At 45.6% G+C, this 22,768-nt stretch overlaps 1 protein-coding gene across 5 annotated transcripts in view; it reads right to left on the bottom strand.

Annotated features, from left to right (window-relative positions):
• Positions 1 to 22,768, bottom strand: part of CALN1 (calneuron 1) — a 524,984-nt gene that overhangs the window by 171,719 nt on the left and 330,497 nt on the right. For all 5 annotated transcript variants that reach the window (XM_053894193.1, XM_053894194.1, XM_053894192.1 and 2 more), the window contains one exon: positions 17,432 to 17,544. In XM_053894193.1, the coding sequence (XP_053750168.1) occupies positions 17,432 to 17,544 (113 nt within the window). The remainder of the gene's footprint in view (positions 1 to 17,431; positions 17,545 to 22,768) is intronic.

The raw sequence follows: 22,768 nt of genomic DNA, 5'->3' as shown, positions 1-22,768 counted from the left end.
CATGCCATTCTGTTTTGGCCAATGTCATTTAAAGGAAACACCTGCCGGGAGCCTTCTGAGAAAGCTTTCCCTTTACTTATAAGAAAGAGAACCATCAGGGCAAAGAAGGTCTTTGGCTGCCGAGATGATGATGGCTGCCGAGATGATGATGGCTGCCATCATTGCCTTCATCATCATCATCATCATCATCATCGCCATCACCATCAGCATTACCAGTTCTGGTGCCTGAAGGTATAGCAGCCATCCTTCAGCCGGAGGGCAACATGGACGAAGGTGAGGCTTCAGCAGGCTGAGCATCGTGGGACCGAAGACCAAGCTTCAGGATGACATCCCTGAGCCTTTGCTTCCCGTCCTGACGGCCCACTCCAGACATCCTACTAAGTTAGATCTCTGTCCTTACTATTGAATCCATGGGTAGGTTCTCTTTGACTTGTAACGGAGAGTATTGAGGATATAAATATTAATAGGCGAAGCACAGAAAGACATTCCAACATCATCACATCGTTTGAGAAACGACGGGCCACACAAAATTGAACGAGTTTGCCAAATGCAGGCTGTGTCAGAGTTTTCACGAACTAGTGTCTTTTATGGGACTCCAAGAGATGAACTGCATGAAGTAGGAGACATTCCTACGATTTATTGGACCATGGAACTTGAGGAAGCACGTGGAAGAGTAGGATTCTATGTAAAATACTATGAGAGATGATTATAGGACACCGAGGTTAGCATTTTGTGACCCAAAAACTAACCATATTTTTGTTTTGTTAGCAAAGTCGCAGAAGGATCTTTTCAAATCTGCAAAGGGCTCGAAGAACATATCTCTTACATAATCCCCTGGTCCCCAGTATGAAAAATTGCAAACACACACACACACACACACACACACACACACACACACAAACCAAGCTCTCCAGCCAACTGAGAGAACTGTAATTAACAATTCAGACATAAGAAATTTAGAGTATAAAGAAAACTTTTTAGAGATAAGGACAATGAACTGTTGTAAATGTGGATACAAAACTAAACACAAACACTGAAAATATTCTGAAAAAAGAAGACTTAATGATGGAAAAAAGAGCTGTTTAATAATGATGGACACCTAGCCCAGATAACATGGTATAGGCCCATTTCTCCCTGCTTCCTCACCAAGTACCACGATAAGCCGTGGAGATAAAGTAGGAGATAACCAAAGGAGAATTCTCGAAGGTGCTAAAAGGAGGAAGGTGAACCTGTTAGGGACCCAGCACCGGAGAACAAAATAGCAGCAGAATATCTTATATTCTCCCACCCGGTGGAAGGAGGTAACACAGATGCAATGCATCCCGTCCCTCAAACCGAGCAATAGGAAGAGGCATGGGTAGGCACTTTCCTCCCTCATACTGAATGGGAGCTCCTCAGACAACACTGGACAAACCCACGGTGGGCCATGGGGATCTACTGGGGGCCCCACTAATGATAAACAGCTAAGGGAAGTGCTCTCCTTCCCTGGAAGCCCTGAAATGTCCCTCCCCCCCCTCCCAGGAATTTAATAGGGAGGCCGCAGCAAGAGGGACCTCCACCCAAACAAATGGCCCAGCCCAAGAAGACTTGGTCCCTGTGGGCCTGAGACTCTCCACCTCTGCCCAGAGACTGGGGGCAACAGCGATATGGATCTCATCATGGCTCCAATGGATTAAGCGGATCTCAATAAGCACTTGACCTGGGAAGCATTCTTTGTTCCCCACGGTTAGGGGAGAACGCCATCACAAGATGGCCTGGCTTAGGAAAACTCTTGCCTGAGGACCCCCTCCCGCACAGAGAGACACCCATCATCCTGCCCCAAGGAAACCCTTTCCCCTCCACAAGTAGCATGAGGAGGGATGAGTGGGAGACCCGGTAGGAGCAGATAAACCGAGCAGACTAAAATATCACCACAAACGCCGTGAAATGAAACTGTCATTTGGAAGCATGGCCCACAGAAGTAAGCCGGGACCTGCATGTAATCCTACACAGGGTGACTACCTACTAAAAATAAAAGATTTAAAGAGAACCCAGCATCGACTAATATATTAGGCAAAGTGTCCAGGATACGATAGGAAATCGCCCATCATCTCAGGAACTGAGAAAATCACAACTCGAATGAGAAAAGAGATTTCGCGGACACCAATATGTATACGAATTAGACGTTGGAACCATCTGGCGAGGATTTTAAAGAAGGCATCATAAAAATCCTTCAACAATCACACGTTCTCTTCACACAAGTGAAAAACAAGAAAACCTGAATGAGGAAACAGAAGTTATGAAAAAGAACCAAATGGAAATTACAGAACTGAAAAACACAATTGCAGAAATAAACAATTCGTGAGCTGGGAGAGTAGAGATGACAGAGGTTAGAAAAGGTGAATTGGAGGGCAGATCAAGAGTTTACACAATATGAACAACAGAAAGAATATGGACATATATAAATTACACGTGTGTATGTGTGATTGTATAATAAGCTTATGTAATTTATATAGTCATATGTATATATGTACAGATATATGTAATATATTATATATATATGTCTATATATAAAAATTTATTCCCTATAAATCATGGACTGACAGGTACAATTTCAAACTATATAAGGGCACCCGGGTGGCTCAGTTGGTTGAGTGTCCGACTCTTGGTTTCGCCTCAGGTCGCGATCTCACGGTTCGTGGAACTGAGCCCTGCACCGGGCTCTGTGCTGAGAGTAGCGCTTGCTTGGGATTCTCTCTCTCCCTCCTCCCTTCCCCTGCTTGTGCTCTTTCTCTCTCTCTCAAAATAAACAAATACACATTCATTTTTTTTTAACTTTTTAAATTAACTTTTTAAAATTTTTATTAGAGAAAAAAACCAGACAATCTTTGTGATCTAGGCCGAGGCCCAGAGTTCTTAGACATGAGACCGAAAGCACAATCCGTAACGGGAAAAGCTGCTAAGTTTGGACTTCCGCAAAATTAAAATTCTTTTGTTCGCCAAAGCCCGCGCAAAGAGGAGGGAGAGATACGCTGGGTACTGGGAGAACATGCTTGCAAGCGACCTATCTCACCAAGGAGTGGCACCTAGAATATATAAAGAATTCTCAAATCTCAGCAGTAAGACGAAACCAAACAAAAACAACTATCTAATGAGAATATGGGCAAAAGACAGACACAGATACGAACGGATGACGTAGAGACGGTAAGTGGGAAGTAAACACTGGAAAGGATTAGCCATCGGGGAACTGCAAATCATGCAGTGGGCTATCACTGGACACCCACCAGAAGAGCTGAAACGGAAACGGCGACAGTATGAAAGCTGGTGAGGATGTGGAGAAAGGGGACCACTCGCACGTTGCTGGGAAGAATGTAAAACATGGCTGTCATGCTGGGAAACCGTTTAGCAGGTTGTTTGCTGTTTTGGGGGTTATTTTTTAGAGAGCGCGTGCGAGCGGGGAGAGGGGCAGAGGGGGAGAGAGAGAGAGTGAGAGAGAGAGAGAGAGAGAGAGAGAGAGAGAGAATCTTAAGCAGGCTTCATGCCCAGAGGCCGACACAGGGCTGGAGCTCATAACCCTGGGATCATGACTTGAGCCTAAATCAAGAGAAGGATGCTCAGCCGTCTGAACCACCCAGGCACCCTAGCGGTTTTTTGTAAAACCAAGCACACAATTCACAGGCAGATGGTTAAATATACTATGGTACATCCATAGCATGATCTATTATTCATTCAGCAGCGGAAAGGAGCAAACTCCTGATACACACAACTTGAGTGAATCTCGAGGATACAACGCTGAGTGAAAGAAAAGTCATTCCCAAAAGGGTAACAAAGTGTATGCTTGCGTTTACAAAAAAAGATTCTACACCGGCAACATGTTAGAAGTGAAAAGCAGATTAGTGGCTGGCAGCAGTTAGAGATAGGGCTGGGGGTGGGGGTTGCGAGGAACTGTTCACTGTATCGATTGAGGAGGCAGACGCACAAACTTACACATATGACAAAACTATACAGCAGTAAACATCTATACACACAAATACGGGTACAGGTAAAACTGGGGAGGGGCGCCTGGGTGGCTCAGCTGGTTGAGCATCTGACTCCTGATGTTGGCGCAGGTCATGATCTCACAGTCTGTGAGACTGTGTCCCGTATCAGGCTCCATGCCGAGCACGGAACCTGCTTAAGATTCTCTGACTCCCCCTCTCTCTGCCCCCTCCCCCGCTCACAAGTGCGCATGCTACGCTCTCTCTCTCTCCCCAAAAAATAAAACAAGTAAAACTGGGGAAATCTGAAGAATGCTGGTGAGTTTCATCAGCGTCAAAATCCCATTTATGATACTGTACCGGGACTTTGCAAAACGTTACCCTTTAGGGGAAAATTGGGTGGGGTGTACTTGAGATCTTTCTAAATTCTTTCTGAAAACCGCATGCGAATCTATAACCATTTCAATAAAAAATTTAAGAAGACAGAATGTATAATGCCAGATTAACATAAGTGCAAAGTGAAAGCAGAGAATAAATATAAGCCGAATTTTGTGTTAAGGAAAAGTCAAAAGTCATTTATTCTTTTGACTTAAATATTCAGACAGATATCATTTTAACTACGTATTTCATAAAAGTCAAAATCAGTACAAGGATTATAACAAAAAGAGCCACCTTTATACTGAATTTAAAAGATAAAGCATATAAAACAATCTGTATAGCAAAAGACAGAAAACAAAGGACATGGCTTAAAATCAAAAAGAATAATATAGGCCCATCGAACTGTGAACAAACACCCGTTATAAAAGGATTGCCAAGGGATTAAGGACAAATTCTATTAAATTTGTCTATTAAAAGACAAATTCTCTCTGGCCCATAAAAACCAATCTGACACCATGAGTCTTTTAAAGAGAAGGCTACCTAAAAAGAATTTTTTGAAGGAAGAGGATGGATAAGGATATACCCAGTCACAACAATAAAACGAAAATGAGATGAGTTTGGTATTAATATAGAGGGGCATTTAAGACAAAAATGGTGGATGGGCCAAGAAGGCTCTCTGTAGGTATAAATGGTGATAACGGGTCCATACTGGGATTGCCACATTTTAATTTGGTGACTAGCTTTCCCTCTAGAATAACACCTGTGCCTGTCCCCTTCTCACTACCTCAGCTGCTGCCACCCTAGTACAAGCTATCAGCCTGTCGCTTGACTCCTGAAATAATTTCCTCACTTCCCATTTCCGTTCCAGCCCCCGACAACCCTAGGCAGCGGTAGTTTGCGTGTAAACCAAATCATGCCACTGTATTGCTTAAAACACTCCGGTGAGTACTTTTCTACATAAAATTATATCCAAACTCCTTGTCTGGCTGGGACCTGAGACAAAGAGTTCTTCCCTCAGTGTCAATTCATGCTTCCTTAATAGCAACAGGCTCCTCGATTTTCAAATCGGGGAACATGGCTGTCCAGAGGAAAGACTACATTTCCCGACATCCCTTGCTGCTGGGCGTGGCAACACGGCCGTCTCCCGGCCAACCACGTGACTAACTTCCCACCTATTGGTAGAAGGGATGTGGGCAACTTCTTGAAAGACTTGGGCACCCCTTTGCCTTCCGTTGCTTTCCGTTTGCATTTCCGTTTGCCTTTCCGTTTGCCTTTCCGTTGCTTTCGGGTGGCCGAAATGCAGATGGGGACAGAAGCCATGTGGGTAGGGCGACACCCTGGCGCTTCGGGGCAATGAACCAGCTGGAGGCTGAGCAGTACCGCACCAGGCCCGAGCGCTGTGCGGAACAGGAGCACGTGGCCACAGACTTACGTCCGAGTGTCTGCGCCGCTGTGAGGTCATCTCGGTCATCTTCCTCTGAACCTATGTCCCCACACAGGGCCTGTGATGTCCCACAAGAGCTGGTCTCCGCCACATCTTCAACCTCATCTCCTACCATCCTCCCCTTGCCTGCCAAACTCGAGTCAAGCTTGTCCCACCTCAGGGCCCTAGCAATGGCCGTCGCCTCCCCCTGGCGAGCACTGTGCCCAGAGCTTGACCAGCGAGAGCTTTCTCTCGATGTAGGGCTCAGCCCAAATGCCACGTCCTCCCCACCTTCTCTTCACACGCTGTTGAAAGTTGTAGAGTAGGCACCCTGACTGCCCCCTACGGTAGTATCCTGTTGTATGTATGTCACAGAACTGAATATTAGGAGATGAGTATCTGTTATTGAGTGTCTATCTCTCCCTGCCCCTTACACTAGAATATCAGTTCCACGAGAGCAAGACACTCATCTACTGTCCACGGCTATATCCGTGCTGGCCCAACAATTAGCCTCTCAGTTAGCATTTGTTGAACGGGTCAACCGACCAAAGAATGAACGGCGATATCAAACACACACCACACCACACACCCCACAGAGAAAATGAAACAGCACTGAGATCCTCAACGCCATCAGTCTAAGACAGACTGAGTAGATACAAAATAGACCAGGCCATTCAAGATTTTCACGTGAGAGTATATAGTTCCATTGCCTACAAACTGAGGGTAGTCTCTGCAATTACCAAATCGCATTTACGCAAAGTGAACACATACTGAGCCACATTAAATGGGCACAATGAATAGTATAAGAAGAGATTACATAAGCAGTATTCTATGGCTGCCATGTAATAATAAAATGAGAAACTAATAACAAATTATTAAATGAAGTATCCACTAATATTCTTTGAACAACTGTTGAGTGACGAAAGGCATTAACTACGATTACAGACCATATAGTAAATGATAAGACTATCTCAGCATGGTGATAAAGCTATACTAATAGAAAAATTCATATCCAAGTTCTTTCATTCATAAAGAAAAACTAAACAAAATAATCCTTGAACACAGATCTGATAAATAATAACAGTAAGGAGGGAAAGCAGAGAGGAAATGAAGATAAAAGTTATAAAGACCTGAATAGAAAACAGGAAAACGATCCTATTAATTAAATAAAAGCGTTTCTTAAAAAAAAAAAAAAATCAATGAAATAGATAACTTTATGACATACATTAATTAAAAGTAAGAAAAGTAAAAATTACAATTAAGAGAAGCTACAACAGGGGCGCCTGGGTGGCTCAGTTGGTTAGCGTCTAACTTCGGTTCAGGTCATGATCTCGTGGACAGGGAGTTCGAGCCCTGTGTCGGGCTCTGTGCTGACAGCTCAGAGCCTGAGGCCTGCTTTAGATTCTGTGTCTCCCTCTCTCTCTGCCCCTCCACCGCTCGCACTCTGTCTCTCTCTCTCAAAGATAAACACACATTAAAAAATTTCTTTAATAAATAAAATAACATTTAAAAAAAACCAAACAGAAGCTATAACACTACACTTGTGGTGAGCACGGCCTACCGTATAGAAATGTCAAATCACTTTGTTGTAGGCCTGAAACTAATGTAACATTGTGTGTCAACTCTGGTCAGATAAAGAATTGTTGTTTTAATTTTTAAAAAGAGGTACAAATTTCCATTTATAAAATAAATAAGTACTAGGGATATAATGTATAACATAATACCTATAGTTAACTCTGCTGTATGGCGTATTTGAAAGTTATTAAGAGAGTAGATTCTGAGCATTCTCATCACGTGGAAAAATATTTTTCTTTTTTTGTATGGCAGATGTCAAACTTATTTTGGTAATTAATTCACGACATACGTAAGCCAAATCATTGTGATGTATGTCTTTAATTGATACAGTGCTCTACGGCAATTATTTCTCAATAAAACTGGTCAATAAGAGAAAAAGAGAGAAGCTATAATAATGGTAAGAAGGTGCTTTTGAAGAAAGTTTTAGGGCACCTGGGTGGCTCAGTCAGTTAAGTGTCCGACTTCGGCTCAGGTCATGATCTCGCGGTTCGTGGATTCGAGCCCCATGTCAGGCTCTGTGCTGACAGCTCAGAGCCTGAAGCCTGTGTCAGATTCTGTGTCTCCCTTTCTCTCTGCTCCTCCCCGACTCGGGCTCTGTCTCTCTCTCTCAAAAATAAAATAAACATTAAACAATTAAAAAAAGAGAAAGTTTTAAACAATTGTGTGTACAAGCCTATGCTCATAAGTTAAGTCATTTTGAGGACCTGGAAACTTCCTTAAGACAACATAAATTTTCAAAATAGACTAAGGAACAATCAAATGTTATAATCAAAGAAATATCTCAAAAAAAAAAAAAGAAAGAAAAAAACAAAAACCCAAGCAGTTTTATGGACTAGCCTGCTCAGATTTAAGATCTTAAATAAATCTATACCATATGGAACTTATTGCCAAAAACAACAACAACAACAAAATGACTGAAACTGGACAAATTGATTTTATCATGCTAGAACAATTGTTTCAAAACCTAATAAAGACACTTACAGTTCTGTATAAACGACAGGCTGCTCTTATTGATAAATATGGATGAATAAATCACAATTGGTGTCAACTCAAATTTTAAAATTTCATTACAAAGTCAAATTACATTAAGAAAATGACCTACCATGACAGCAAATGTTAATCTTAGGAGTGTAAACATTGTTTAATGTTGGGAACTTATTAATCGTTATATCATATCAATAAGCTAAACACGGATACTCACGTGCTCCTATAATGAGAGATTCGAAGGACATTTGCTAAAAGCTATCATATATTCATATTAAATAAACCGTTGGTAAGTAAGACACATCAACATCGAATCTCACCCTCCTCATGTATAACTAATCGTCAGGTTTCAGTCAATATATGTGGGACTAAAATAGTGTCAGATGGGGGAAACAGAATTGCGCCAATGTGGAGACAGAGTCACATACAGAACGGAAGAAAATCAACTGAAAAGCACATGACCACTAACGAGAGAATCCGGTAAGGAAGCCAGATAAAAGTCAAAATTCCAAACCCACAATACCGGCAGAAAGTGGTGAGAGACATACAATGACCACATCAAACGCTTATTCAGAATAGCAAAAGTAGAAAAAAAAAAAGAATACACGGTTGTACCTCAACAAGAACATGTGGGGACTACGACCCAGAGCCCCAAGGGGCGGGAGCTCGGTGAGAAGGGCCCACGCACCAGTCGGCAGGTGGCTGAGATCTCTTCTTTCCACCTCCCTGACCAAGCGACCCTCAGAAACTCTGTCTTATGGCAACAAGATCTCTGGAACTGTGGTCAGAAAGTGTCTCCAGCGAACACCGGATGATCCCACTTATATGAGAAATGCAAGAGTCAGACTCATAGAAACAATAGAACGTGGTTGCCAAGGGCTACTTAGCAAGGGTTTGAAAAATTATTTTCAATTTTTTTTTTCCTGAGCGTAAAAACGTGCTGGGGTGGGCAACAGTCAGCCTTGAGTTTTGGGTAGGGGGGCCACCATGGAGAGGCTTCCATGAGTTTTTCCTCCCAGGGGCTGGTGGCTGAAATTCTGATGATATGCCTTCATACTCTTGTATCAATTTTTGTGCCTTGTTCACCATGACAATGGGCACATATGTTAGAAACTCCAATCATCTTTTGCCATTGAGAACACTTGTTTTATAATACGATTTTGTTAACTTGAGGTCTTGGTAATTTCACCGACAAATAACAGAACAGATCATACAGCCTAATGTAGAAACTTCAGGAAACAGAAACAAAGATAAAGAAAAAATTACATTCACCTTGATTCCAATCCATAATAACTAATATCGTCGGGAAGATTGCGTTTTCTCCAGTGTTTGTCCATGAATATAAATGGATGGCTCACAGATGTAGAAACGCAATGTAATTATCCTGCATATGCAATCTCTACGGACTGTAACATGGAAATATTATTTCAAATAATTGTATAACGCTCCGTCTTTGTAAGCGCCTCTTCTACCTCTCCGACTAATTTCAGACGACAGAGTCTTAGACATAGAATTATTTTTAATTATAGGGTTTCGCGTTTGAAGAGTTGTAGCTAAGTATCACCAGAGAGTTTTCGGGCAAGTTGTACAATTTACATTTCCACCAGCAGCATACGAGCGTGTCCATTTCATCCAACTCTTGACTGCACTGGGTATTATCCTAGTTTGATTCTTTTCCAATCTGATAGGTGAAAGCTGTCGCCCAATTACTATTTTACACTTCTTAGATTTCTAGTGAGGGTGAACTGCTTTGACCTGTATATTGAAAATACTGACCAATTACTGCTCCTTATTCCATTGCTCTACCGTCAAGAGGTTTTCACATTGCTGTCGCAATGTTCTTCACATATGCTTTATTCTGTCAGTTACCATATTTTTTCCTTTTTTCGTTTTTAAATATTCTTTCAAATTTAATTTTTAAATATTTTTAAATTTTTAAATATTCAATTTAATATTTAATATTAAATTTAAAAATTTAAATTTTTCAATATTCTTTCAAATTTAATAGCTTAATACTTTTATTTACGATTCTTCCATTGGTTTAATGCTTAGAAAGGCATGTCCTGGAGGCACCTGGGTGGTTCAATCGGTTAAACGTCCGACTTCGGCTCAGGTCGTGATCTTGCAATTCATGAGTTCGAGCCCCACGTCGGGCTCTGTGCTGACAGCTCCGAGCCTGGAGCCTGCTTCGGATTCTGTGTAATCCTGCCTCTCTGCCCCTCCCCTGCTCACACTCTGTCTGTCTGTCTCTCAAAAATAAACATTAAAAAAATTTAAAAAAAAAAGGCATGTCCTACTAGAAAACTAGTTACTATTGACATGTAATTTACCACCTTTTAAAACAGCTGAAACTTACAGACTAACAACCAATTACATTTATAAATATGGATAAATAAAAGAAAACCCGGGGCGCCTGGGTGGCTCAGTTGGTTGAGCGTCCGACTTCAGCTCAGGTCACGATCTCGCGGTCCGCGAGTTCGAGCCCCGCGTCGGGCTCTGTGCTGATGGCTCAGAGCCTGGAGCCTGCTTCGGATTCTGTGTCTCCCTCTCTCCCTGCCCCTCCCCTGTTCATGCTCTGTCTCTCTCTGTCTCAAAAATAAATAAACGTTAAAAAAAAATTTTTTTTAAATAAATAAATAAATAAAAGAAAACCCCAAACTACCAAGGTCTGACTCAGACCAGTAAGCTGGACCAGATGCCTGTCCCACACACCCGGCTCCCCAAAATCTCAGTGGCTCAATGTTTTTCAAATCTGAGCGAGCATCAGGGTCACCTGAAGGGTTTACTGAAACCCAGGCTGCTGGACGCCCTCCCCCTGCCCCCCTGCCCCCCTGCCCCCGCACCCCGCGTTTCTGATTCAGTGTTTCTGGGGTGGGGCCCAGGCATTCGAATTTCTAACAAGCCCCAGGTGATGCCTGTGTTGCCGGTTCGGGAACCACACTTCAAGACCCACTGCTGATGCTAATGTTTTCCATACTCCACACTTCACAAGTCAAATCACTTTGGGGATTCAGGCACTTGCTGTCAATCTAACAGGCCTCGTGATGGGCACCGCTCCTGAAAGCTGTTGTGGTTCTGTTCAATGATGAAGATCTGGGGAGCAGCAGTTTTGGATCTGATAGAGTGGCAAGTTGACAAAATATTGGGGAAAGAAGGAGACTGTTGGTGCCAGATTTGACGCGGGGAAAGACTCCGCTTGCTGGAACGCAATTTATCCTTAACGTTAAAAAAGGAAAGATCTTGGCGTTTTCTAGGTCGTGGCCCCATGTAACAAATGCCTCACGGGATCAGCTATGATTTCTCCTGTTTTTCCATTTGCTTGCCCTGCAAGTTTGACCAACGGTCCCCCTCACGGGACTGATAATCTCCAGTGTTACGGATGAAAACGATGTAGATATTGAACAGATTCTTGACTAGCTAGGAACCGCATTTTCTTTCCTTTGTTTTCCTTTTTCTGACTGCACAATTAATGCAGGCCCACTGTTGAGATTTTTGGAAAGCACAGAAAGATGGGATCACTCATCATCCTACCACACATGACAAACCGCTGTGAATGTTCTGATGTATTTCTTTCCCGTACTTTTATGCACAACAGATCTGGATCATAATGTAGCTGTACATAGTGCTTTCTTCATAGGTCGTGAGCATAGAACATCAAGTGCTCTCAACTGCCTGTGAGTCAAGAATTTTAAGCACAGCTCCTTGCTCGTCTTAGCCACGGCCCTGGGGCCAGCACATAAATGTCCCCAGCAAAAGCCTGGGACCTGGGCTGGAGAGGACTGGCCTCTGCATCAGAGCATAGGTCAGCGACCAGGACTCCGGGGCCATAGCGGAAACGGAGAGCCAGGGAAGACAGGAGACCGGAGAAAGGATTTGGAATGGAGGGACAGAGGCCAAGCCTGGAGAGATTCCTGGGGAGCAGCTGCAGGTACTTTACTACATCTGTTGTGTATTATTCTACCAGATGGGGAGGAGTGGACAGCTAGAAAGGAAGCCGCACAGGCCTCAGGTTGGAGAAGTTGGCGTGGCAGCCGCTGATCTGGACCATATCTGGGAATGGGTGCCCCATGCACTCTTATGTTAGGGTAACTTACAGTGTCCTGAACATTGCACACAGCTGTGAGATAAACCAGCTATGATAACGACCGGCTTGCATATGCATGAGTAAGGCTCAGGATGTTCAGGCAAGATTCTCGGGCCATGCATAAAAACCAGGGCCCCCTATGAGTTTCCTGTTTCTTGACCTCCAGCCTCGGACGCGTTCCCACATACCCAGAGGCATCCAAGGAACAGATTCATTTGCTTAAATATTTATGTGTTTTATTTCTTAAAACAGAGAGTCTAAACCAGTGAAGTCTTGATGAATCCAGTCTGGTTGGGACACAATAAAAAACTGATAGTGAAGGAGCCTTAGGTGTTTTACCTGCACCTTCCGGTAAGACCCACAAATGGCTCAGCTCTCCCAGACAATGCGGGACTCATTTCTCTCTTTCTTCAGAGGGAGAAGAGTTTAACAGAAGTGGTGGCTGGACCCTGGGGCCGGGAGAGCTAGTTGATTTCCTAGGATCCTTGCCATGATCCTCGCCATTGTATGCTTTCTGCAAACTCACTGCAGAACAGTTCTGCACAGCACCGGTGGTCAAGGGGGAGAAAAAGATAAAGGGCTGCCCTTAGTGACTCAGGAGTGGGGCTCTGTCCCCTGCCACCAGGGGCCATCTCCTGTATTGAAGACTCCTCTTCTCGGGTACAAGTGGAGTCATGTTTGAGGACCCCACTTCCCGGCAGGTGCCATCCACCCGAAACACTGAGCAATGAAAACCATCCCCGGTCCCGAGTCCCATCACCTTTCAGCCCCACCCCTCCCTCCTCTCCACTGTCAACACCCACCAAGTCCTAACGCTGACTTCAAACACCATTTCGCATTTCCTCCCCAAGTAAATCACTGCGGGAACAGCAAACACACAGAAACCTGATGAATGAAGGGTAAGAACACAATAAAAATTTCCATCAGTTTTTATCTACTTAAGAGAGAGGCTCTGAACTGGCTGCCAAGAAACCTGTGAGCCTCATACCCAGAAGGCTGAGGACCCTGGAAAGGCAGAGATGCTGGGGTATGGCTCTCAGACCGTCCTCCTTGGGAAGGAGGCTGTGTTAGTAGCCAATTACATCCCCCTTCACGGATACCAATTTCCTGCAAGGAGCCAGGGGCTCATAACTTTTGGGATGAGTACCAATGGATAAATAGCTGTTGCTGCAGAATCCCGGTTGATTTTATGTTACTCTTGGCACTGTGGGCCGGGACGGTGAGAAAGGAGCCCAGGAGGACGGATTTAATTAGCAAGATGAGCCGAGCCTAGTGCCTGCTACGATCGCTTCTCAGAACGCAGAGCCATGGTCACGGTTTTCCTCTGGGGTAGGAAGAAACCAAAGCCTGGGGAAAATGAAAGGCCATGGTGGCAATGTCGGATCAGAAGATAAGCCAATTACAGAATCTTTACCCTTGGTGGTAGCCAGTCTCCAAGATGCCCCCCCCCCCCCCCCCCGCCGCCGCCGGTGACCATGGCCTCTGGGTATTCGCCAAGTGTTCCACTCCCACAGTGACTAGGGATGCGCTGTGTAACCAAGATATCGGTTCTGGACATCCCAGAAACGATGGAGTTTGACTTCCGGGAGTAGGTCATAAATGACACCGTTGCCTCTGCCTTATACTCTCTTGGGTCCTTTGTTTGGAGGGAAGCCAGCTGCCGTATCACGAAGACACTCAGGCAGCACTCTGGACAGGTCCAGGCCTCCTCCCGACAGCCACCGTCACCTTGCCACCCACATGGCTGAGCCACCTTGAAGCACTTCCGCCAGCCCCGGTCAAGCCTTCGAATGATCACAGCGCCAGCCGGCCTGTTGACCGCAACCGCGGGAGACGCTGAGCTGGAACCACTCTTGCCGATTCCCGACCCTCAGAAACCACGTGAGATTGTATACGTGCACTGTTGTTTTGTGTCACAATCTCTGGTGTCACCATCTATATTTTGTAGCAAATAGATCACTCATACGCCCCCGCCAAGTGTACTATCCTATCTGTTTCCACAAGAAGCTGACTTGGTCCCTGGTGGGAAGCCGTGTCAGAGTGTCTTTTTTTTTTTTTTTTTAATTTTTTTTTTTAACGTTTATTTTTGAGACAGAGAGAGACAGAGCATGAACGGGGGAGGGTCAGAGAGAGGGAGACACAGAATCCGAAACAGGCTCCAGGCCCCGAGCTGTCAGCACAGAGCCTGACGCGGGGCTCGAACTCACAGACCGCGAGATCGTGACCTGAGCTGAAGTTGGCTGCTTAACCGACTGAGCCACCCAGGCGCCCCCAGAGTGTCTTAAGTGAACGAACTTCTCTGTGCTAGAGTGTCTGCACCTCCTGATATCAATATCCCCTGCCAGAGGCGGAAAGCTGCCGTTCCGGTACTCTTCGACATCCGCCTCAAACACTGTAGCAAAGTAAACACATGCTTATACACACGCATATGCAAACGTTCACACGCACAGAGCTTTCTTTTAAGCCTGAAAAAACCACTCGAGCACTGGGAAAATGAACGTTTTTCCAGGAAGGACCGGATGCTCTAGATGTTTTAAGTGCCATTTATTCATGCTGTCTCTGCATAGACAGATGGAGGGGGGCAGTGTGGGAGGGTACAGCTGACTACTGAGAATTGATAGATGTCTCTGTTCTCCTTTGCTAGTCACAAAATTCTGAGCTGTGTGAGGACCAGCAGGTGAGGAAAGCCACTGTCACTGAGCCCGTGCATTCCTGCATTCATTTAAATATTTCAGAATGGAATTTCTCCCCCTTTACACACTTTTCCCCACCCTGTTTATCTCCCTGGGTGAGGAGGAGGGTCTTTAAGAAGACAAACACACAGAGACTTTGTGAGCATAATGGCATGTCCGGATTATGGTAGAGGCAGTCAGGATACAGAGGGAAATATTGCCTTGCTGTGTAGACGCTCTACTATGAAGAACCTGGGAGACACGAGGCCTCTACTCAAGGTACAGATTAAGAACCTGGAGCTCCTTGCCCTCCAGAATGGAGGCTCAGAGCCTAGAAGGCTACCGGGGGCCACGAAGGCAGAGGCAAAGGGTAGAGAGAGCACTCAGAGTGGGGAACAAAGCAGAGCAGAGAAGAAGGGAAATCAGGCAGAGAAGGAGAACGTTCATCCAGAGCGAATCTGCAGGGGCTGAAACACGGCCTGCCGGCAAACCATGTTCCCCCACCTTCGTAACTAGGTATTCATTTTTTATTTCTGTCAAGGGCCTCTACCTGTCTGTCCTTCCAAGTGTTGAGTCATATCTGAAAGCTTACATCAGCGGTGAAATATTCTCACCACATGGCAAGTAGAACCATGGAGGTCCTTCTCTAGGGAGAGTCAGCACTGATCATAACCACAGGCTGGGGAGTCAATGTGGGGATGCGGTTCTCGTGCCTCACTCCCCTGGATGTCCTCCAGAACCAGGTCCTGTCTCTGTGCTCATCTTCATTTGTGCAACCTCTCTTGGTGAGCTCATCCTTGCCTATGATTTCACCCACCAGCTCTGATGAATAACAAATCTGGCTCCTCGTCTGCCATCCATCCCCGACCGTAGCTCCGTGTGGACCTGCCCCCCTCTCTTGGTTGTCTGACCCTCCTTGCACTCAACAGGTCCAGCTGAGAATTCAGTTCCACACAAAGACTTCTTTTCTCCATGACCTTATCCCTGACCTTGGGACCATCTCAAGACTTCTTGGTGCTCGGGTCCCAAAGCCATTCTGCCGGCGGGGCCTGAGGTCTTTCCCTTCAAACTACACCTTCGTTATGGACAATGACTATCCTAGGCTCACTGCCTCCACTCTAACCAAACACATCGTGACCAGCCTGGAATGCTCTTTTTACTTCTTTGTCTCTTACGTCCTGCCACATTTCAAAGTTTTCATTTCCTAAAGCCTTATCTGACCCCTCAAGACCACATTTGTCTCCTTTCTAGAACTTCTATTCATCCTATTCAAAAATTGGTTATTGAAGGTCTATGATATACAATGTGTGAGGTGCTGAGGGCACGAAGAGTGAAGTACCAGGCTTCAAGGAGATTAGACTAGTAACCGTCACACCAAACATCTCTCCTTTGTTTTCTCTCTCTTAATTGTGTTTTCCCAGCCAAATTCTTAAAGATCCAGGACTATGTCTTAAATGTCTTTTGTGAACCCCACGGTGACAGACTATAGGGCATAACATATTCATATCAAGTGCTTGTTCATTATATGCAAGATGGGTGGCAGAAAAAGACAAGAGATACATGTCGACTGCCGTGTTTTCCTAGATTAGAGAATTATCTCTGGTTAAGACAAAAAAAGCACATCAAGAAATTAAAGAAACCAGACTGTATTGGAGTAGTGTTTTACAAGTCTAACCAACAATTCAATGTCATTTGACAAATTATTTGATTCAGAGCTTAGTAGTAGTTGATAACCCCTTCCCAAATTCCATAATCATGAACTGATCGTCACATATTATGATTAAAGAACTAATACGAAAATGATTTGTAGCATTTTAATAATTTAAAGGCAGATGTTTGAAATGTCCGAAGAGATTTTACAAGATAGAAGTAAGAGCAAATTGAGAAGCAGCGAACACAAGTTCTCAGATAAAATCATTCTGTGCTAGCAAGGACAAGGGAACTGATAGGATCTAAACACATGAGGCAATCCTGCCATCCACTCTGCAAGGTCCCTTGGAACCAGGGACAACACAGGGCTCAGGCAATACCAATGATGTCTTTTCTATGTGTCCCCAGGAAACAACTTTTTGTGAATCACAAGTGGAGGAATATCATTTCCCCCAAATGTCAAACCGTTTCTAAGAAAAAAAATTGGGAGATATTTCACTCGTCTAAATTTTAAGTGAGTATAGTTTTGATTCTTTGAGGACTGGTATGGACCTCTACTTATAGACATCCAGTCCAAGGAACACGTGTCACTCCATCCCAGAAGAGATCTTCACATGCTGAACAGAAGCTCAAGAATTCAGATTCAAAAGTTAGTCCCCGGCACATGTTTACTGTCAAATTTCATCTTTAAAAAAAAATGCGTACTCACCTGCCAGAATATGCTGTCTATTGTGTTTCCGAGAAAACCATCGCGACCTTCGGAAGACACGAGTTTGGGGCCAAGAATTGTCATGAATTCGTCAAAGTCCACCTGGCCATCCCCTGGAAGGAGAAAATAGAAATATGAGTTGAAAAGTAGTTGAAACTGACCCACTGTCCCCAATGAAATAAACATCACCACGGTTTTCTTCTTGGCATGACCTCAGTCAGTGAAGAGTTGAGAGCATTACTGAAAACTGTCCAGCTGTACATGATAGAAATTTCAGCTTTATCCTCGTCACCCACATATAAATTTAGAGATCAAGTCTTTCCCTTCTTCCATACCTGTGCCTGCTCGATCTTCCTTGTCCATTCAATCGCCAGTCCCCTTCTGAAGACTGTGGTAGGAAAACGTTTCCAAGAATTAACGTTCCCCGTTATAATTATGTTACTATTGAGATGGCTGTCTGCCCTCACACTCTTACCTCCACACCGTCTCCCATACAGTTTACACCCCCTCAAAGCATAAATGATCATGCTTTTTAAACATCAGTGGCATCTTTTTTTTAACATTTATTTATTTTTGAGAGAGAGAGAAAGAAAGACAGAATGTGAGGGAGGGAGGGGCACAGAAAGAGCGAGACACAGAATCTGAAGCCGACTCCAGGCTCTGAGCTGTCAGCACAGAGCCCGACGTGGGGCTCGAACTCACAAACCATGAGATCATGACCCGAGCTGAAGTTGGATGTTTAACCGACTGAGCCACCCAGGCACCCCAGCATCAGTGGTCTCCTTATCTTTGGCAAAGAACACAGTATGGCATTCAGGTCCCACTATCCCTTTCGCTGCCTTTTGTTCCCCACCCCTACACAAAATGCCATGCTCTCTCAGAACTTCATGCCCCTGTACATGCTGTTCCCTCTACCCAGGATGCCGTCTCCCCACTGGTCTACCCGATGAATGTCAACTCATTCTCTAAGACGGAGCTTAAATATCAGGTTCTCTTTTTGTTTTTCTTTCTGACCCTCATCTCACTGGACAGAGTTGGCCAAACTCGATCTATCATAGGCCCTATCAGTCCATGTCCTAGTCACTGGTTTGCATACCTATTTCCCACCTGCATCGTGAGCCCTGCAAGGTCACGGACCCAGTCTGAAACTTCTTTGCGTATTCCACAAGATGGCGGGTACTCAGTATGTACTTACAGAGTGAATGAATATCTCTTACTCGTTTTTTTCTTTGCTCAGTTCAGCATCTTTCATGCGAGATCTGACACTGTCCACCAAAGGGGGGACTTGAGCCAACTTAGACAAAAGCAGACCTTCGAGGTATTGTCTGAGCCCCAGCGACTCATCAGTGTGGCATTCTGTGCCCTTAGAACTGCTCAAGGGGGCGTCTCCACCAAGAGCTCTCCACATGTTAGCCCAGCTGGTGCAGACGGCCCAGGTGTCTGCACACAAGTTTGGCAAAGTGCAGACGCATCAATCCATTCCCAGAGTGCAATCACCTTCAAAGAGTCCTCGTTCAAAACCTATTTCAAAGAGCTGAGCAGATGTCATCGTCAAGATGCCAATAATTCCGAAAAAGAAGTCCAGAAACAGATCGCGGTGTAGATAAAACACCCTAGGGGGTAAGGGAGGCGTGGAGAGTCAGTGGGAAAGGAAAGATTTAGTACCAAATGGGTAGGACAGTCACTGGGCTACTGGAGGAAACTGATTTCCTTCTCACGGTGCAACACGACAGAGGCAGCTAAAATTCCGCCCTTACTGGTCATCGTGAGAAGGCTAATTCAAGCAACGATGAGTTACCATCTTACCTTTCAAATTAGCAAAGGCTTCTAGAAAGCTGGCAGAGATACAGAGAAGAGATGGGCTGTCTTATGCCTTCCTGGTACACTCATCCTGGGTACTGGATACTGACTGACAGTATTTCAGATGCTGTAACATGCTGATTCCTTTTGATCTAATAACTTCACTTTTTAAAGAGAAATACAAGGCAAGGAAACTATCTTAAATGCAGACCAGTATATTTGCCCCCAGATAGTCCTCCAGTATTTGTGAAAGTGGGAAATTGGAAGCGTAGGAAAAGAAGGGCCCAGTCTTCCCGGCAATCACACTGAGCTAGCTCCACGTGGCTCCAAGTCTCAGACAGAGGCACACTCGTTATCCACCTGCGTTGACCCTCTGCTCACCCTGAGTCACCCTTGCTTGTCTGGTGCCAGATGGCCAAAAAATCTCAGACTAGAATATGCATTCTCTATAGGTATGGTATCACCCTTGATGAGGTGAAAATTGATTCCTAGGAGAGAATCTTAGATATTACAATGGTTTGTGACCCTCTTAGGGTCTTAGGACATAAGCAGATATACAAATCATCTGTGCTATTAATATCCCATGGGGTAAGGCACTAGGGGAACAAATGTCCTAAAAGTCTCCTTGTAGTGGGGTGGCTCTGAAGAAGGAGGAGAAAGAGATGGAGAAGGAAGAGCAAAAGAAAGGTCCAGAAACACTGGACAAGAAGATGCCCCAAGTACTACGGTTCCCCTTCCCCAGCCCTCCTTCTGGACTATTGTTCTGTTAGCAGTGGGCATCATCCCAACTGTCTGTCACCTGAGGCAACATCTAACGGTTCACAAAGGCTTAGAAGCTCAAGGGCATGGATCATTTTTTACAAAGCCCTATGACCTTAACTAAAATGCGTTCACCAAGCCGGGTCACTCAAGCCCCTGGCCATAGGGTAGTGAGAGCTGCTTTCTCTCACTTGGAAGCCTAATGGGGGGGGGGGGGGTAGCCCATAGGATGTGGCGGGGCACCTGATTCTCAGAGCCAGGAGAATCAGGGCTGTCTTTGAACAGTCCGCTTTCCAGGTAGGAGGACAGAGACCATTCACCTCTCTGAAACCTCCCCTCCCCCATAGGGTGATGGGAGTGGGGCAGTGCAGCACTGGTATATGTCAAGGGTCCACACGGAATTGTGGCCAAAGTCCTCAGGGAGTGTTCACAGATGGTGCCCTTGGCTGAGAACACCAAGCCCGAAACTGACCAGCAGAAATGGCCTCCGCGGCAGGAGCAGCCCATCCACCACTCAAATCCTTGACCAGAGAGAAAGTTCTGGGGAAGGGGTGGGTACAGTCCTATGGGCAGTGCTAACAGCCAACCAGTAGTACAAAGTTTTATTACGATTGAGACTGAGGAAAAGCTCTCTTCAGCAGATCCCAGTTTCCTGGACAAACAGAACTGGGAACACCCCACAAGCTATCAACGCTGCTCCCAGAAGTGTGGCCCCACATCGCCAACCCCCCCACTCCATCCATCCCAGGAAAACTGAGACAAATAGAATCTCAGAAGGAAGTCTTTCATTAAGTCCCTTATGCGAAAACCATTCCCAGGCAGAAGCAAGGTCCGGAAGGTCTGATGACAATCAAAATATCTCCCTTGTACTGAGCACCCACTACGTGGTGGGCATTGCTTACAGAAATTTCCATACCCTAGTTCACTGAAGTCTTCCAGCAGCCCATTTCCACAGAGGGGGAAACGGAGGCACGGAGAGGTTCCGTGTCTTGCAGAAACTCACACAGGGAGCAGATCTGGGATTCCACTCTGGGAGTAGACTGACGTATCCACACTTTGACAAATTGTGTGCAGACACCTGGGCCTCCTCTGGGGAAGCAGGGTTGTGGTTGGACTCCGTCTGGAACATTCCTTTCCCTGACCCCGGCACTGCCCGGCAGGGGATGGCTACGGCTGCCTGGTACATAGAGGCGAAACGATATCAAAATTGCTCCCTCTGGTCTAGCTAATGGGCTTCAGCTCAACGACTAAGAGATCTTTCTTAATCGTTGAAAGGAGTCACAATAAGTAAGAGGAAGCATTTATTTAACACGTGCTCTATGCCCGATGCTGAGCTCAGGGCTTTGTGTTTATCATCTTGTCTGCTTCAACCCCAGCGCGATGAACAGATTCTCCTCTTCCACGTTTTACCCATGAGAAGACGTAGGCGAGAAGGGGTTAAAAGGAGATTGCGGCCCCACGGCTCGTGTGTGGCCGCAGAGGGGCTCCGCCGGGGCTCCGTGATATCAGCCTCCACTTTGTCCAGCTGCCTGCGCATCAGAGACCCCGGGACAAGTCCCAGTACAGGCTCGCGTCTGCACGCTTTGAGAACGTAAAAGGTCTTCCTAGCTGGCCACTTAGGAAGGAATGTAGTGGGAAATTGGGTGAGATGGCCTTCAGTGACCTTAATACAAACGAGCATCGCCTAAAAGCCATTCCTTCCCCAAATTGCCACTCGGCCTGCAGCTGGGGGTCTCGGTGATTCTCCTTGGATGGTCAACTCCCAGCGGACCCAGGCCTCTCGCAGACGACCCTCCAGGCATCCGAAACCTCTTCCGCGGAAAAGAACTGCTCTAATAAACGAGGCCTGTCCGGGCCTGGCCCGGTGACATCGGATTGCCATTCTGGAGTCACCTGCCCCCAGAGACAAAGGTGGGCGGCTTCCCAGACCCGCCACATGTCATGGAATGTGACAGACTGAACAAGCGTTCTCCCTTTGGTGAAATTATTCCACGCATCTCGAGCGAGAGAGCACCTTCAGGATGAGAAGATAGCATTCGCCCCTGGCCTCATCTTCCTTTCTCAGGCTTCCAGATATCACGATGCATTTAGTAAAAAGGGCAGGAAGAGAACCCTGCTAAGGACTGAGTCCTGTTTCGTCCCCCCGCCATGGATGTCAAAGCAATGCACTTGAAACTGGGGCAGGAAGCCTCAGGAGGGTCAGGACCACACATCGTTCGTTAAGACCAACGAGCTGAAAGATTCACAATGAGGTGAAATTATAGTAAAACTCATGGCCAAATACAAGGAAGGAAAGGAGTACACACGAAAAGGGGGTGGGCTCCAAACAGGGACACGGGTTAGGAGGAAGACACAAATGTCTGACTCCACTGACATCAAGTAACCACAGGGGCGCCTGGGTGGCTCAGTCGGTCGAGCGGCCAACTGCAGCTCAGGTCACGATCTCACGGTCCGTGGGTTCGAGGTCCGCATCGGGCTCTGAGCTGACAGTCAGGTGAGAGCCTAAAAGCTAAGAACGTGGATCTACAAGACTTCAGGATCTATGGACGGATCACTAAGACCTTGAAGGCAGACTCTCAAGGGAAAAGAGCAGGTGTGGGACTATTATCATGATATGCTACCATCTGGATTAACAAGGGGGTCAAGGAGGAGATATACTCCTATTTGCTTAAATATTTATCCCCTCTCCTGCTCCCCCGCAAAAAAAAAAAAAAAATACTAATAATAGTTACTGGTTTCTTCACGTGTGAGTCTGGGCAGACAGGCAAGGCACAGGAA

The sequence above is a fragment of the Panthera pardus genome, unplaced genomic scaffold, assembly GCF_024362965.1.
Source record: "Panthera pardus isolate Hobbes unplaced genomic scaffold, ASM2436296v1 HiC_scaffold_4, whole genome shotgun sequence".
Lineage (NCBI taxonomy): Eukaryota > Metazoa > Chordata > Mammalia > Carnivora > Felidae > Panthera > Panthera pardus.
This window is presented reverse-complemented; position numbering and strand designations above follow the sequence as displayed.